Here is a 17896-nt window from a genome sequence, read left to right on the forward strand (position 1 = left end):
TGTCTGTGTGTGAGTGTGAGTGAAAAGAGCGAGAGGGGGAGGGAAAGATAAGAAGGGGAGGGAGGTGGGTTTGGGAAATATATACTTTCAGCGATGGAACTCACAATGGAAAATCTTGGCAACCTCCACGGTGTCTCGCACTCACAGGCGGGGGACCTGATGAGCTCCTCACACGCTCGGCAGTCCTCCGCCCATTCACACCGTAACCTAGTTTCTCACGCGCACGGTCGGTCGGCGATGGTGTCCAGCATGGCCTCCATCCTGGATAGTACCGGAGATTACCGGACAGACGCCTCAGCGCTATCCGGCCATCTTCACCCAGCCATGAGCATGTGCGAGTCCGGGATGAGCTTAAGCAACACCTACACCACCCTGACACCTCTCCAGCACCTACCTCCCATATCCACGGTCTCCGACAAGTTTCACCACCCACACCCGCACTCCCACCACCACGCAGCCGCCCACCAACGACTCTCCGCCGGGAACGTCAGCGGGAGTTTTACGCTGATGAGAGATGATCATCGCGGTTTGGCGTCGATGGGCAACCTATATGGCCACTATCCGAAAGATATGTCCGGCATGGGCCATGGGTCCCTATCCCCGCTGTCCAACGGCCTCGGGTCTTTGCACAACTCCCAGCAGACGCTCTCAGCCTACGGCCCAAGTGCTCACCTCTCTAACGATGCCAAGATGCTCTCCCCGGTGACAGGCTTCGAGTCCCACGCAACTATGCTGTCCAGGAGTGAAGAGCACCTTGCCAGGAGTTTAGGTGGCCATGGGCACGGCATGATCTCCAACCTTAACGGGATGCACCATCCACATAGCCACCTCCACTCCCAGGCCAATGGGGCAGCGATGCTGGTAGAGCGGGAGAGGCACGGCGCTGGGTCCGGCCAGGGAGGAGGGTCGGGTGGACAGGCAGAGGAGATCAACACAAAGGAGGTGGCTCAGCGGATAACGGCAGAACTGAAGCGCTACTCCATTCCCCAAGCCATTTTCGCCCAGAGGATCCTATGTCGATCCCAAGGAACCCTCTCCGATCTTCTGCGGAACCCCAAGCCGTGGAGTAAACTCAAGTCCGGCAGGGAGACGTTCAGGAGGATGTGGAAGTGGCTCCAGGAGCCTGAGTTTCAGCGGATGTCTGCTCTTCGGTTGGCGGGTAAGATACTTATGGTCTCTTGGCCTTTGTCGGGTGGTAAGCGTATTTAACAATCAATAGTAACCTATTGACGCTTTGAGCTCAAAGGCATATGTTCACGCTTTTTTCGAACTTCATCTGTTAAGTTGAATTGGTAATTGCATATGCTGCTATAATACACGTGATACGCTTTGTACAACTTATTTTAGGTTAACGGTTTGTTATTTTAGGTCATTCCGAATACAAAATAACTTTATACCCATCAGATTAAACCACAACATCCAAATTATTCAGCACCATGGACAGGGGTCATTGAAAAAGCATCTACTGCTTACACTCTCCTACACGTTATATTCACATGATTTTAATAACCATATTAACCACCTAGAGGATAATCGACCACCATGAGTGTCGGGGTATCCCCAAAGCCCTCTCTAAAAAGAGAAGCCGGTTTCTGTGTATGTCTTAACATGTTGTCCTGTCCATCGGGGTCTTCGTAAACCACACGTTCCAAACAAGACACTCACTTAGTCACACCCTCACGTGTCTCTGATGGCCAGCTTGAACACAGACGAGTATAGTCGCGCTGGTGGAGAGTCGGTAAGAGGGGCGCGTGACCTCTGGCTGCTGATCAATAAGCGAGTTCCCACTCTTCCCTTTTAAATATGGCACACGGATCAATATTCGAATCCGACCTGAGCGACAGCTAGCCACACGGCTATGATGGCTTTTCATTTAGGCCGCTTCGTAATTAACGTTCTAAAATTAGACCGTAGGTAGCCTATGGGTTTTCCTTTTACCACGTCCCTCCGCTTCGAGGATGTAGGCTTTTGGTTCATGCCAATATTTAAAATGATGTAGACTGGCCAATCCCTTGAGAATAGAAAAACGGTACTAAAATAAATATAAGATAATTGCGTGCTAGGTAGGCTACATGTCTTCATTTGCCACATTCATTTTTCATCGGCAATAGTGCTCTACTAACCATCCAAATAAAAGGTATTATCAAGTTATTATTCGATTGTCTCTTAAGTTAATTTATTTTATTTATAATCCAATCAATAATGTCAAAAGAAGAGACATCCAAATTAAGTGTAATAGGAGAATAAGAGATGTTTTTATACTGCATTTTTTAAAAGATGTGTTCTGTAAAATAGGAGGGGATGTTTTCACCAACTAATAAATAAGCCTAAATTTTTAGAAACTAAACAGAATACCCGTTTATGACAGACATATACTTGAATGCTTCTTTTTAAATCTCAAATGTGCTCATCAACAGACAGTGGAAACTAGTAAACACCCGTAATTAACAATTAAATAAAACAAAATATATCTGTGTTTCTTAAGTGTCCAGACTCGTTGACTGTAATGTCCCTCCACAACTTTTAATTTGGCTACAGCTTTAAATTGATTAGTGTACATTACATTTAAATGGCTTAGGAGTTACTGACAATAAGTTTGTACACCTTTTTGGGTGGTGTGTGTATGTGTCTGTGTGTGTCAGCAAGGATGAGTTGAGTTGCATGTCTTACCAAATCACAATCAAGTTTCCTATGTGTATCTGTATAAGAGTAGCCTGGTCCCAATTCATCACACTACACATTTGCAGAGGCATTAAACCAGCACAAACTGACTGGGCCAGCAGGATAGCTAAAGGGTTCTGTAAGGAATGCTTTGGTGTTGGCAGGTTGTAGAGAGGGTGTTGACACCTCCAGATTATTTTCTACAGTACATAATGTGTTACAGTCAATACCACTAATTCATTTGCACTGTCAAAATGTATGGCTGGAGGATAATGGTGTGGAGGATAATGTTGTGAGGTAGGTTGTAGGGGATAATGTGGAGTATAGTGTTCTAGTGGTCATTGTTATGGAGGATAATATTGTCGAGAATAGTGTTGTGCCAGATCATTTTGTGGAGGATAGTGTTGTGGAGGATAACATGGCAGAGGATAGTGTCATGGAGGATAATGTTGTGGAGGATAATGTTATGTAGGATAGTGTTGGGATCACAAGCTGCAGGTCAGGCCCTTGTTAGAGCTATTTGAACTTGCACAGTCATAGCTTGGATACCGGGGTAACATTTTCCTTATAGACAACCTATCTACATTCTATACAGTCAAAAAGATAGATAGCTGTAACCAGTAGCCGTGCTAGTGTGGTGTGTCATTAATAGTGTAGCTCTGTCCTCCCTGTTTGCCTGGCTTTGCACATATGAGATCAATAAAGCTGCTTCCCATTCCCAACCCCCACTCTCTTTTTCCTCTCACTCTCACTTTGCTTTCTCTCTTTTTACCTGTCACTCTCTCACTCGCTGTCTCACTCCCTTTCCTTCCTTCAATATCTGTCTTTCAGTTTTTCCCTTTCCCTTTGTTTCTCCTTCCTTTTCTGCAGTACCTCACAAAATTATAACCTATCATCCATTATGACTGCCATTGCCTTTGGCACTAGACTGGCTGCTTCAGTGAATTGGAAACTGCACTGCAGGACAAAGAGTTGAGAGATAAATCTGGATGATAGAAAGAAAACCATCTGATAAAACTTGACAAAATAGACCCATGATTGCAAGTAGGAATTAATGAAAATCAATCCAGCAATATTCTGTCTGTGCCAGTGTTCTAGAAATAACAGTACTTTATTTGCAAGAAAATGTGAGTTGTGACCATTGATATTAAGTTAGGATTCAATCACTGGTGTAGAAATGATTGCCCTTGTGGGTCATGCTTTTGCTCCAGTCCAGCACCAAAACATGATTCAGCTTAAACTCTTAGACAGTAGACAGTATCTTTACATAAAGCCAGTTGTGGAGCTATCCATGGTAATGATAATTCAGACAGCTGGGAACAGATTAATGATTGTAGGGAAGAACCAGGATAGATCATAAGTCATCATAAGGGAGATTTTGTGTGAGTATTGTCAATGGGGTGTAACAGCTATGTGATCTATAGGTTATTCAAACTTTCCTGAGGAACCCCAAGCCATTCCATTCATTTTAGCCCCAGAGAGGTTTTATAATCCCTGATATACAGAATAGACTAAGATACATTTTGGAATTACACTACATGTACCATTAGCCCATACCCTGTACCCACCACCCACACCCCATCCCACAATAGCCCACAACCCCCAGTGAGCCAAGAGCTGGGATGGTGGAAGCTTGGTGAGTTTGGGCAAGCCGTCAACAGGCAGATAGAGGCAGGCTAGTGAAACGATCGATGGAGACTTTAATAATTGATAAGCGTGAGGGAGAGGGAGGAGAGTGGGAAGAACAGGAGGAAGAGAGGAGGCGGTGGAGGAGAGTGGTGTCGGCTATGTAACAACCTGGATTCGTGGGTAAGCAAAGTCACATGATGTGGTTAACAAGACATGCCATCCACCACGGCCACAACGTACGCTATCATTAAAAAAGTTTGTGGTCACTTTGACGTTTCCTGGCTTTCCATGAAAACATGCATTAAATTAGTTTGAATGGAAATATAGTCATTGACCAGGTAGGAAATATTTTTTTATTGAAATAATAATTGTGTCCTTCAAACTTTGGTTTTGTCAAAGAATCCTCCATTTGCAGCAATTACAGCCTTGCAGACCTTTGGCTTTCTAGTTGTCATTTTGTTGAGGTAATATGAAGAGATTTCACCCCATGCTTCCTGAAGCTCCTCCCACAAGTTGGATTGTCTTGATGGGCACCTCTTACAGGGTGGAGATCCGGTGACTGTGCCGCCACTCAGACAGAATACCAGCTGACTGCTTCTTCTCTAAATAGTTATTGCATAGTTTGGAGCTGTGGTTTGGGTCATTGCCCTGATATAAGAGGAAATTGGCTCCAATCAAGGGCTGTCTACAGTGTACGGCATGGCACTGCATAATTTCCTTCTTCAAGATCTCTTTTACCCTGTCCAAATCTCCCACTTTACCACCACCAAATAAACCCTAAACCATCACATTGCCTCCACCATGCTTGACAGGTGGTGTCAAGTAATCCTCTAGCATCATTTAATTTGGTTTGCATCTCACCAATGTTCTTCTTTGTGATCTGAACACATCAAACTTAGATTAGTCAGTCTATAAGACCTTTTTCCAATCTTCCTCTGTGCAGTGTCTGGGTTCTTTTGCCCATCTTAATCTTTTCTTTTTACTGGCCAGTCTGAGATATAGCTTTCTCTTTTCATATCTGCCTAGAAGGCCAGCATCCTTGGAGTCGCCTCTTCACAGTTGACATTGAGACTGGTGTTTTGTGGGTAATATTTAATGAAGCTGCCAGTTGAGGACCTGTGAGGCATCTGTTTCACAGACTAGACACTCTGCTCCAGATACTCAACTAAACTAAAGAAAGACAGTTTTCAGCTGTGCTAACATAATTGCAAAAGGGTTTTCTAATGATCAATTAGAAGCCTTTTAAAAGGATAAACTTGGATTATCACACACAAAAACCATTGGAGCACTGGACTGACGGTTGCTGATAATGGGCCTCTGTACGCCTATGTAGATATTCCATTAAAAATCAGACATTTCAAGCTACAATTGTCATTTACAACATTAACATTGTCTACATTGTAGTTCTGATCACTTTAATGTAATTTTAATGGACACAATTTTTGCTGTGAGCTAAGTAAAGGTAGAGGTTGTGTTCCTTCTGGAGCATAAGGATTACGGTCCACACATCCTGGTTGAGCAAGCAACAAATTTCATTGACTGTCCTACCTCACTCGGAGTTGCTGAAATCAGGCAGAACCTTAATTATCAATTGGATTCAACCAAACTGGAGAGAAAGATGGAGTAAAAGTAAGAAAAAACACAGACTGTATAATAACATCCTGACAGTTTGGGATGAGATCTTTACTGAAACTTGAAATTCATTTTATGATAAACCATCTCTTGTAGAAAGAAGATCTGGTCAAGTAGGCATAGAAATATCCTTCTTGACCTGATCTCAATGTACCAGTTAGATATTTTTTTTGAACTGGGACATTGTAGCGTATGTTGTATGGCTTGGTAATGATGAGTTTCTGCTTATGTCAGCAAAGCCACATCCATGCAATCCAAGGCTGTGATGTCATTTGATTTTTAAAGGTTGCTATGGTTTATGGGGTTTGTAATGCATCTTTATGGAGGAATGCAACCACATTGTACTGTGTGTGTATGTGTGTGTGTAAGTGTATACGTGTGTACGTGTGTGATTGGGTTATAGAGTGTGTCTGCACTTTACATTGTTCAGGCTTATCTGACTCACTTGGAATCTGTATCGATTTCCTCTCCTCTGCTCCCTTCACTCGCTCTCTCTATCTCTCTCTCTCTCACTCTCCCTCCATCTCTGGCACTGCACCAGCAGCAGCCAGCCGAGCAGATTTGTCCTCCGCCTCCACCCCCTTCTGTTTCCCCGTCTCCACCATCAATGGTCCTCCCTGCTACTACAGAACAAACACCCCATGTTTAGTAACACTGCATGAACAGGACCACAGAACACACCACACATATGCAATACTCAGATTAAACAACAGGCTTAAACAATAGAATTCAACAGTGAATAGCCTGTTTTAGACCAATATGTCAATATTTACATGGCGTACTGTACAAATCTCATGGCTATTTTGGGGAAATCCTTAATGTATAACATTGAAATAAAAATACACTAAAAAGCTTACTGATGACTGCGGTCCCATCAGCTAGGTGGGACTTTCAACTTTATTGGTTGACCCTTGCAGAAGATTTGGTTTAAGTCAGATCTGGTCTTCAGGAAAGATGTTCCACCCACTTGACTAGATTAAAATGGCTAACACCTTCAAAGGGTTGTAAATGCCCTTCCAGATGACTTCATGCATCATTTATAAATACATAGGGATCCATTTTTTATATTTTCTGTGGTCCATAGCCACTTTTCATTTCATTTGTTGATAAGTTTATCCAAGTTCTCTCTCCTATGTTCTCTCCTCTTCTGACCTGGAAACCAGTACTTGATTAAGTGTTTGGGGAGATGTCAGTTTCTTAGTCCACTAGTGGAATAGTGTCCTCCTCTCCGTGGTAGTAGACCTTTATCAACGATACTGAATCCTACCCCTGAAGACTTCTGCTGAAATCAGCTGCACTTTGAATCAACTTTTGTTGTGCCCCAGGAAAAAAAGTGTAAAAACAGTATGTTTATTTATTTATTTTACCTTTTACTGTTGCACGAGTAAATTAATTTGACAATTTGATTTTAGGATTCACCTCACCCCTGGACTGTCTAATTTCATGTTCTAGCGCATTGTAGTGCATGTCTCTCCTCCACAGCTTGAAAAAAGTTCCTCCAGAACTTTTTCAAAAGTAAGAGAGAAGAGGTTGTGAGACAATTAATTAAATGTAGAGAAAACACTTGGGCTGTCTATGGTTCTTGAGCAACTTGTTCAAATGACGAGCGGCTGTCCTTAGTTTTTGTTCGCTATTGTTCATTGTTATGAACCTATTTTACACTGGGCACAAATGACAACAACTTTTGTATTTGCATTCTCACTGGAAAACATATACAAGCCCCTTAAACAAACGACAAAATAGTTAATATTGCCAAAATTCAGGGTTTTAAACCATGCAGTGCAATTACCAGGCTACTTGTGTGTGTGTGTGTGTGTGTGTTACTATGTTCAGCAATATTAGCACCTATTGCCATGTTTATGATGTACAATCACAACACTTAATTTACAAAAAGGTTATTGAGTGAAACTGAAGACGAAACCAAAATTAAGGCAAAGCAATCGGTTAAAATTGTATCTTATCTTTTATCTTATAATTATGAGGGGGAAAAACACATCTGTACATTTCACTACGAATTAAATAATCTGATTAATATAAATATAAAGAAACAGAGTAATTAATGATGTTAAGACCACTTTGTATGAAATAGTCAAATCGTCCATAATTATCAAACTATCTCTAAATACACCAATCGGTCCAACAAAATCAGCGCTTCATTAACGAATATATTAATGAATATGGATCACCGGCTATTTGTGCGTATCCCAGGAGTTCATTTATTTATTTTAAATTAATTTCCATACATTTCGGAGCTCTGAAGCCCCTTATTTTAACTGTAAACCACAATAAATATTGGGGTAGGAGCCCGTGACATAAAAATACATAGCCTATAAAATACATTTTCAGACCCATAGCTTACGCACTATATAAGCTAGCGTTAATCATATCGAATTAATTGTCCCTTTTCGTTTTTATTTTTGCTGCAAACTAGGCTTATACCAAATGACTAAATGCCGATTTAAAATTAAATTTTTAATTAGGTTCTAAGGAACCTCGTTTCACAATATTGTAACATATTTTCCACAATTATTAGCCCAAACATTAGGTAGCTAATGTGTAGGCTAATAAAATAATCTCTTGCTTCAAGGCAACTACAAGAAACTTCATTATAAAGCAATTACATGCTTGGCTTAGGCTACATTAGAAAGCACATGATTTTATCAACAAATGAACGAAATGGTTAAGTAAAATCAATCAAATTTCAATTACAGTAGATTCGTATGTAAATAGTGACGGCTGCACCGTTGCTGTGGCATGTCTTTGTGGGTATCCAACCGTTGACTTTACAGCAATGCACTGGCTTTAATCAATACAATCAATGAGCGTAGATCCCAGAGGTGTGACCGACAGTGATTGATTGACATAAACTGTTTTTCGCCTGCAGTAGTCCGTCCAGTAAGGGAGAGGGCTCGTCTCACCGCACGCAAAACGCGATCACGTCATTCCGCCCCAGCATTGGTCCCAGGCACACCGCTATAGCAGCACGGTGCGGTCAGTTATGAAATACACGCACACACATTCACACGCACATGCCTACACCAACACACATACAACACACCCATAGTTGCACATTAATATACCCCCCCCCCACACACACACCCTTTAAACTACTTCTTACATGTCGGTCATGTGCTGCTCACCGGCAAGTGCCAAAGGTCATAGTAAAGAATTATGATTCTACTAAGCGCCTAACGTTTTTTTATTAGGGTGTGAGACGTCACGTGTAAACTTGTCAATGAGGGAGCGATTCTGAGCAAAACGTTATTATTGTTCTTTCAAAAGCAATAAGACTGCAATGGAAGGAAAAATAATGCTGAAGAAGATCTTTCTTGCATATGGTGTAAGCTATTTAACTTATGTGGAAACAACGAGGGAGCTTTCGGGGTTGGCTACGACAAATTAACAGCCACTCTAAACAGAAGACGCAGCTCCGTTTGATTAGTCAGTCCTAGCACCGAGCGGTTATTTCTACTTAATATAGTCTACACCTACTTACTGCCAACATAATATGTAATAATATATTCCTCCAAGTCCTTTTTTTGGGCTAATCTTAACCCCATATATTCATTATATATTGTATTATTTTACAATAACGAATATAATAGCCTACTGTATATTGAATTGACAATTTTATATACGGGTTAACTGATTAGACCTATAATAAATGTTCCATGCAAGTTGTACGTTGCAGTCTGCCTCTGGAGTGTTTGTAATGCTATTGGTTGGGCTAATGAGAGGGAAACCGAGAGGAGCGGTGTTGGCATTGTAAAATGGCCGAAAGCAGCAGTTGTTTGGAAACAGACATTACGTATTAAATTATCAGTATATTAGCACTAGCATTCAGTCATTACATTAGTCAGTATTGAGTTGGGTTGGAACGTCACTTAGAAAGCCGGGGGAGAGCTTGGCGTGGCCGAGCCTGAACGAATTGAATAAACGTTCCATGAAATGGTTTTGAAGCGGGGATCAATCGATATGGGGACTATCAATCTGAGGGCAAATTAAAACAATTGAGAACAACAAGGGAGCTAACAGACGAAGCACACTGGAGTGGATGGACTGCTGCTATGCATTCTGCTCCCAAAATGGGTAAAGAAGGGAACACCAAAGTGTTCACGTGTGTGTGTGTGTGTGTGTGTGTGTGTGTGTGTGAATGTGTGCTTGCCTGCATATGTGTGCGCGCGCTCTCTCGCGCGCGTGTTGATGTAGCTCACTTCAATATTTAGTTTAGATTTTAAGGTTAGGTTTAGTGTTAAGGCCAAGGTTAAGGTGAGGATTAGGTTAAATCTAAGTTTATTAACTCCCAAGTTATTAACTCCAAATAGTTACGGTAAGGATTTAGGTTTGGGAATGGTTTACACCAAAAAACTATTAAGTTGCAGCTTGCATAAGAAAACATGCACACATTCTTTTCTATTTAAAATATATATTGATCAGGCAATGTTATGCTTTATTTAATAGGAGAGTATGGAAAAAGAGGTTATTTTGCAGAAAAAAAACTGCGGGCCAGGTTCGATCCCAAACTGCAGCAGTACGTGTCCCTGAGGTAGCGGCTTAAACCAGTGGCCAACACTCACCCTAGCCCCTAGGTTGGGTGTTATTCCGCACGGTAGGATGTAGACGTTTTCCTCACCAGGTCGCAACTGGACGAGTACGTGTCTGGGGCGCCACAATTGAAACCCGGCTTTGGAGCACATACAAACTTGAGGCAAAAACACAGACCACACACACTCACACTGCTCCCCTGTAGACATAGACTAGTTGGCCAATACAAACACCCAAACCCTCCTGCCAAAACAGTCGTCACACACCCAGGCTTGCGAGCACACACACCCACAGACACACACACACACACATTGATTGCCTTCACACAGTCAAATCTGTTTTCTGCTGTTGTCTAAACCTGCAGTTCAGTCATCAATCATTTCCATACATCACCCACATTGCATAGAACATTTCTTTCAGCCTCGCACACACAAACACACACATATTGTGAAAGAAGGAAAAGGATTTCTTTGTGCTTTTCCATTGCTTTAATACCAGGGGTTTGACAGTCTGTTTCACGACGGCTCTTTTGTTCCTCCTGAGATAAACAATTTCTTCTCTGGCTGGCTGTCACACGCTCGCTTCCGCTCTCTCCCTCTCCCGCCGCGTGTGGAAACGTGTGCATGCACAGACACACACATGGTTGCACACCGGCGCACGACCACACACACACACACACCCACACACCCACACACACGTACACACACACACACAAATTAACACACACGCGCACACACAGAAACCGCGGGCTCACAGATCAATACAGATCGATTGGGTGGGGAAGGGAGCCCTGATTACTGGACCACGTGTTCTGGAGAAAACCGCGGAAAATCGATCATTGCAGCTTTTAGGCCAGCCGCACAGAACGGCTCAGAAACGCTAGACCTATTGCAGCCGACAAAGCAAGAAAATACTCTACACCAACACTCCACTAGCTACCAATGCAGATCAAAGAGACTCAAGGCCAACCACTGAAAAGGCAATAGCAAGGTTCAAATCTAACCTAGCCTTGTGCAGGCAAAATGAAAGTGATTAGCGATAAGAAATATCCCATATCATTATGGAATTATCAATGACTTGCAGCTTTCACAGCCAAAACAGAAAATCAGATCCTATACCTATTGTAAGCTAAATAATACTATACTTCAATAACAATCCTATCAGGACATGCTAAACTGATGCTCTGAATTGTGACATATATTTAACAAAAGCATAGAGATGTTCCTCTGTTGTGATATGTAAATCAGTCCACTGTTTCAGCCCAGACACACTAAAGCAAAGTCTGTTCAGTGGTGCTGAAGAATCACTTGTCTTGTTTCCATCTCACTCCTTTCCCCCCTAAAAATCCATTCATGTCCACATTGGGACTCTACACCTCTCCTTTCATCCCCTTAATTTACATCTGTCAGCCTATCACTCTCTCCTCTCTACCTAGCAGACAGTCTTTCACTTTACTACAGCTTTCATTTTAGGGACTATTGGTTTTTTATAGTGGGAGGGGCTCTACAATCAAAGCCATATGTAAACAGCGATTAGCTGTCTATTGCTACTACTTCTGTCACTATGTGAATATACGGTATGTTCGACAGTTGACTGGTAGACTATACTGAGCTGTGGTATAGTAAGAGGATATGATAGACAGTTTGACAGACTTTATTGACTTGTGGTATTGTAAGAGGTCAGGATTGATAACTGGAAGACTATATTGACCTGCGGTATAGTGAGAGATTAGGAAAGAGTTGACAGGTAGACTTACTGATCTATGGTATAGTAAGAAGTCTGGATAGACAGTTGATTGGTAGATTATATTGATCTGTGGTATAGTAAGGGGTCAGGATAGACAGTTGATTGGGAGACTGTATTGACCTGTGGTATAGTAAGGGGTCAGGATAGACAGTTGATTGGTAGATTATATTGATCTGTGGTATAGTAAGGGGTCAGGATAGACAGTTGATTGGGAGACTGTATTGACCTGTGGTATAGTAAATGTGCAGTAAAACACAGCCTTTCCCAGAAATACCAGAACAACTTGATAGGGGCAGCACATTCAAGCAGAAGGGGAAGTGCATCTAGAGTGCAAGGAACTATCTAGTAAAATGTTCTTTTTGGACTGGGCCCCCAACCCCAGTTCATTTCCAGCTATCTCATCCCTCACTCCTATTAGCCTTTCCATCATTCCACCTGTCAACCAATCTACCTTTTCATCCATCCATCTCATATTACTCAATCCACTAGTTCAATCATTCATTAATCAATCCATCATCTTATTTGGCTTGCATGCATCTCCCCTTCCTGTCCAACCTCTCTCAATATGGATTATTTAGTGGGTTCTTCTTTGGCAATGACATTTGTATATTACCAATAATGCCAGAAAGATGTGTAAAGTCACTTTCAAAAATACCAGGACGCCATTTGGAAAGAACTTGGAATAACTCTGCCGCTTTCTTCTCCCCCTCTCCTCCCCTCTCATCCCTTCTCCTCCCCTCTCCAGCCTGTAAACGTAAGGAGCAGGACCAGGGACGTGAGAGGAACCTGGTCCCAAAGAAACAGCGCCTGGTGTTCACCGACCTGCAGCGCCGCACGCTGGCGGCCATCTTTAGGGAGAACCGCAGGCCCTCCAAGGAGATGCAGATCACCATCAGCCAGCAGCTGGGCCTGGAGCTCTCCACGGTCTCCAACTTCTTCATGAACGCCCGTCGACGTTGCCATGACCGCTGGGGGTCTGCCGGGGGGGCCGAGGGGAACATCCACGGGCACATGCACGGGAACGGGAGCAACAACAACAACAACGGCGGGTCATCCCCTGCACAACCGGGCACCTCCTCTGCTGCCACCTTCTCCAAGGCCTGAGAGGGAAGGAGGTGGGAGAGGATGGAGGGGGGTTGTGTCTGAAGCAGTGGTCCTCCACCCTGGTCATGGAGGGCCATAGTAGTGTATGCAGGCTTCTGTTCCACAACTAACACACCTGACTCAACTCCTGGTCTTCAAGAATAGTTGATGAGTTGAATCAGGTGGGTATGACCCTTGGTCTGAAATCGTTTTGTGCTGAATTTCACATTATCAGAAACCAAAGAGAAACCAACAGACAATTTAGTTTTAGCAATTCTGTCGGTAAACCAAAAACAAAACAACAATCAGGGGAAAGTCTGAGGGTTGATGCGTTGTGAGCCTAAAATAGCTAAGATTAGTCAGGCAAGTGTTTGACTAATGGGCAAAGCAAATACACCAAAGACAACCTACGGCAATAGACCTGACTGCACAGCACCAGTGGACATGTGTTAAACAGGCAACCAAAAGACATGTCCTCGCTACTTCTTCTCAGTCAGATACACACACCTTTTACAGTGTGTTTGTTTGTATGTAGGTTATATATTTGTGTGTGTCTGTATGTTTTTGTGTGTGTGTGTGTGTTCAATGCATTTAGTGTGTTACAGTCCAGGCGTGTGAAGTCTCTAGTTTCTGCTATTTAAGTGCAACAGTACCACCTGCTGGTCGTTCCCCCATACTGCTGACACTCACTGCAGGTGGAGCTGTCTGACACCCTGGATGCAGACATCTCAACAGTGTCATATAATGCAGATGCAGGCATTCTTTTTAGAAAACTAGTTTTTAATATACATTTCCTTGACAGAGTCGGCTACATTTACCATAGCCTACCTGCTCTTGAATTTGACATTCTGAACCATCAAATACTGTTTGCCTAACACGACCACCCAGCAGTTAGAATCAACAGTAAAACCTTTTTTTTTTAATATGTCTAAATCCACGTCAGTTGTAATTACTTTCAATTGAAAAATACACTTTTAGGCTTCAAATAGGACAAACGCATAACTACATACATTCTAGCAGTCACAAAATGTCAGCCATCGTACATAAGGTTTGTTCGGATGGTTGAGGATCTAGCCAGGGTTGACCAGATCCCTCAGGTTCTTCTTCATCTGCGCTGGTGTAAAAGACAGAGAGGTGAAAGCCAAAATGCCAGGAGGACAATCATTACACTGTTGTCTTCCACCTCCCTACCATTTCACATCAGCACAGGTCATACTGAAGGGAGGAAGGGGGACACTGGAGCGCATTCAGATTAGACCCATTATGTGACAGAAACGGGCTGGTCTGAGGATGCATTGGAATGAGTGGGTTGTACTGCTTCACCAATGCGCAGAATCTAGCAGTAGGTATGGTTACTGTATTGAAACATGCACACACACACACACACATGCACGAGGATTCACACACAGCCCGAGCTATTTTGGGAACCGAGGACATGTCCAAAGACTATCGTGAATCATCCATAATCATATATTCACGTTGATTTCACTGAGATTTCATCTTTTTTTATGGCTGTTAACCATGTAGCTACTGGAGGGTATTTTCAGGTACCTAAGAGTAACAATCAAATGGGAATAATCTTGACCTTATTGAGTGTTCTATCGAAGTAACGGGAGGGGACTTCCCTGCTCTAGTGGCCAAAAAGAAGGGTCAAACGTCACAATATGATTTGAGTGCCAATGACGTTAACCCTTCTATGATAATCAGAGAGAGCAGGGGGAGCTCCGTCCACTACCATGTCCTCTAGCGGGGGCCAGTGCCATAGCAACCAACAAATCATTCTAGACCCCCCCTTTTGTTCTATGGGGTGATGTGGCCATTCCATACATCAAATGAATGGATGCATAGATACGATCAATACTAACCAAAACCTACTGAAAATGAACTGTAAATAAACTCTGTCTTTCAAGCTTTAGGTGTCCCTTCCCCTCTCTTGCCCTCCTCTCCTCTTTCTTCTGTCTTTCTTCCTATGATATTGATGCGGGTAAAAAGTAGTACTCTAGACACAAAGTTAATCTCTCTTGTGACTATTGTGCTCTGTTGTGCTGAAACTACATGTAAAGAAGCACTTTGTTTGACGAAACATAAAAAGTATTTAAAAAAAAAGAAGAAGAAAAAAAACTTGAAAAAGACTGATCATTCACTAAGGAAACAAAGGAATACGAATGAATGACTGTGCAAATTTGTGAATACTTGCGTGATGAAGTAGATGGACTCCTAGCTGGACTTACCAAAGGAACTCTTTATGACTGAACTTTTCACCCTGAACTCTGAACTTTTACCCCTGAACTGGACCGTCCCCTGCATTCCTCTCTGCTGAAAGGCCAATGAGAGGGCACTGTGTTGGGCGAAAGACGGGGTGACAATGTCACTTCCACTTCAACCTTTGACCTCCTGTTTCCTGTTGGTGGACATACTTTAAAAGGCAGGAACCAGGAAGATAAATATTTTTTTCGGGAAACCTTTTCCCTCCACTTGTGTAGCATCTTCTAGCGGGCGATAATCATATTTAAGGTGGAGATGCGGACAGCGACCATGGGGGGTGTAGAGGGCTCTCACTTAGAGGCAGGGCAGAGACCGGGGCATCCACGGAGCAGTTTGGAGGTTCATAGCGTGGATGTTAAAGTGCTGCGTTCAAATCCCAAGTGAAGCAGACGTCATAGAGACACATTGTGGCTACCTCACAGAATAGAGTGGACTGTGACACAGCCACCAATACCAAAGATACTTCAGCTGCCTGTCTGACCCTGGAGCCAGGACACAATCCTAACTCACAAACACACGTTGTCTCTAGGTGTGTAAATGAATGCACACACACATACACTGAGTAAACGCACACGCACACACACAGTACATTCTAAATGGGCACACAGAGCAGCTGCGCTGCAGATGGACCACAGGGAGGTGGTTGCTATGCAGAAAGAGTGGAGTGCCTTTTTCCTTCAAATCCGTGTTGGCCTGCTCTGAACACACACACGCACAAACAGTCATGCACAGAAGAATACGTGCATTTATACACACGTTATTTACATACAGAGGCAAGCATGCATGCACGCCAATGCGCGCACACACACACACACCCACACACACACACACACACACACACACACATGCTCTCTCTCTCTTTCGCTTAAAAACACATACATTCTCTGTTTTAAAAACACAAACACAAGACACACTCTCACAACCAAAACACACACCCACAAATACACCCTCTCTCTTAAGAACACAAACGCACACACTCTCTCTCTAGTAAACACTCACCTCATGATATGTATGTCAAAGTGAAGGAGGGAACACAAAGGAAAAAGAGGGGGTTTTAAACATCAACTCCTTTTTGAATTCACAAGTACTTAGTTTTGTGCATTTCATTGCTTCTATTATTTATGATAACTAAACCAAACAATCACATGGGTTAATGAATGAGACACATTGCACATGGTGGTGCAGGTCTGACTAACAGAGAGCCTGAGATTGTGCACACGTATGTGTGTGTGTGTTTGTGTGCGTGTGTGTGTGTGGGGGTGTGTGTTTGCGTGCAATGGGGTGTGAATGTAAAGAAGGCCCCAGGTGTAGAGGTGTGTCTGTATTTCGTCACACACACACTCCTTCCAGAGATATTTTTATGTAATTGAAACGGGAGTGTGTATGTCCCGAGTGATGTCTCCCTGTGATCCAAAACCACACCCTCAGATCCCTCTCTCTCATTGGCTAGCATTGAGGTTAATTCAAGAGCCAGTTAGTTACCACCAAAAAAAAAAAAAACAGTTCTCTAACCCCCACCACTCAAGCCCTCTTCACCTACTCTCTGTCCTGGCTTGTGTCATGACTAGGCAGGCACATGTAGACAATTCATCCTGATATACCTCAAATCTTTCATGTAAAGCGTACATAGTAAAACAAAAACAAACAATGTTATTAGCAACGAGAGTCATGAATCACTGCTAAAATAATTGTTTATATTTAGGGAGTGTACTAGAAGCCTTTTTACTGTTTCATATGGTTTGTTGATTGATTTAATTATTTATGTATTGATTTATTCTCAGTTGCATGAATTCCTCTGTATGCTATCATGATGAATATACTTTCTGACTGTGACAAAAACAGAATGGCATTGGTAAAGAAAAATGTGTGAAAGACTGAAGATTAAATCTGGAAAGGTGTGTTGAGAAGAGGAACTGTAGGACTGAGGAATGGGAAGGTGCTCTCAGGGCTGAAGAATGGAAAGGTGTTGTAGATTTGAGGAGCTGGAAGGTGTTGCGTCTGGGCTGAGAAATATGAAAGTGTTGTGGTAGAGCTTTTGGCCAGAAGGAACCAGAAGTAGGATATGAGGTTGCTAGCTAGGGTTTAACAAGATAATGTTGTTGGACAGAGGGGCAGTGTCGTGGGGTGTAAAGGTTTTAGGGTGTAAAGGAGGTCAGGTGGTAGAAGGCTGGAGAGGGCTTGTGCTACTGTCGTTGTAAGGGCAAAGGTGGTAGGAAACCTAGGGAAGAGGAGTACTGTGCTGTGAAAAGCATTTGCCTCTTGACTTTTTCGTATTTTTGAAACTGAATGTTATCAGATCTTTAACTAAAACCTGATATTCAATAAAGTCAATCTA

At 42.8% G+C, this 17896-nt stretch overlaps 1 protein-coding gene across 3 annotated transcripts; it reads left to right on the forward strand.

The window, feature by feature from the left end:
• Nucleotides 1-79: 79 nt before the first annotated feature.
• Nucleotides 80-16397, forward strand: onecut3b (one cut homeobox 3b). 3 transcript variants are annotated; one of them, XM_020043517.2, is made up of 3 exons: nucleotides 80-1159; nucleotides 8807-8908; nucleotides 12959-13046. In XM_020043517.2, the coding sequence occupies exons 1-2, from the start codon at nucleotides 94-96 to the stop codon at nucleotides 8899-8901; spliced, it is 1161 nt and encodes a 386-aa protein (XP_019899076.1). In that variant the 5' UTR covers nucleotides 80-93; the 3' UTR covers nucleotides 8902-8908; nucleotides 12959-13046. The 3 variants fall into 3 exon arrangements, with proteins under 3 accessions (XP_019899076.1, XP_034145284.1, XP_010886876.2); XM_034289393.1 differs by having other exon boundaries at nucleotides 8807-8913; nucleotides 12959-13045; XM_010888574.3 differs by lacking the exon at nucleotides 8807-8908 and having other exon boundaries at nucleotides 12959-16397.
• Nucleotides 16398-17896: the final 1499 nt, after the last annotated feature.

This window comes from Esox lucius, chromosome 3, assembly GCF_011004845.1.
Source record: "Esox lucius isolate fEsoLuc1 chromosome 3, fEsoLuc1.pri, whole genome shotgun sequence".
Taxonomy (NCBI): Eukaryota; Metazoa; Chordata; class Actinopteri; order Esociformes; family Esocidae; genus Esox; species Esox lucius.

Bases quoted from the DNA above. Each gene is read 5' to 3' on its own strand.
- onecut3b (XM_010888574.3), top strand. From the start codon at position 94: ATGGAACTCACAATGGAAAATCTTGGCAACCTCCACGGTGTCTCGCAC. The intron at 1,160-12,958 runs GTAAGATACTTA...TCCCCTCTCCAG, and splicing joins GTCTGCTCTTCGGTTGGCGG to CCTGTAAACGTAAGGAGCAG.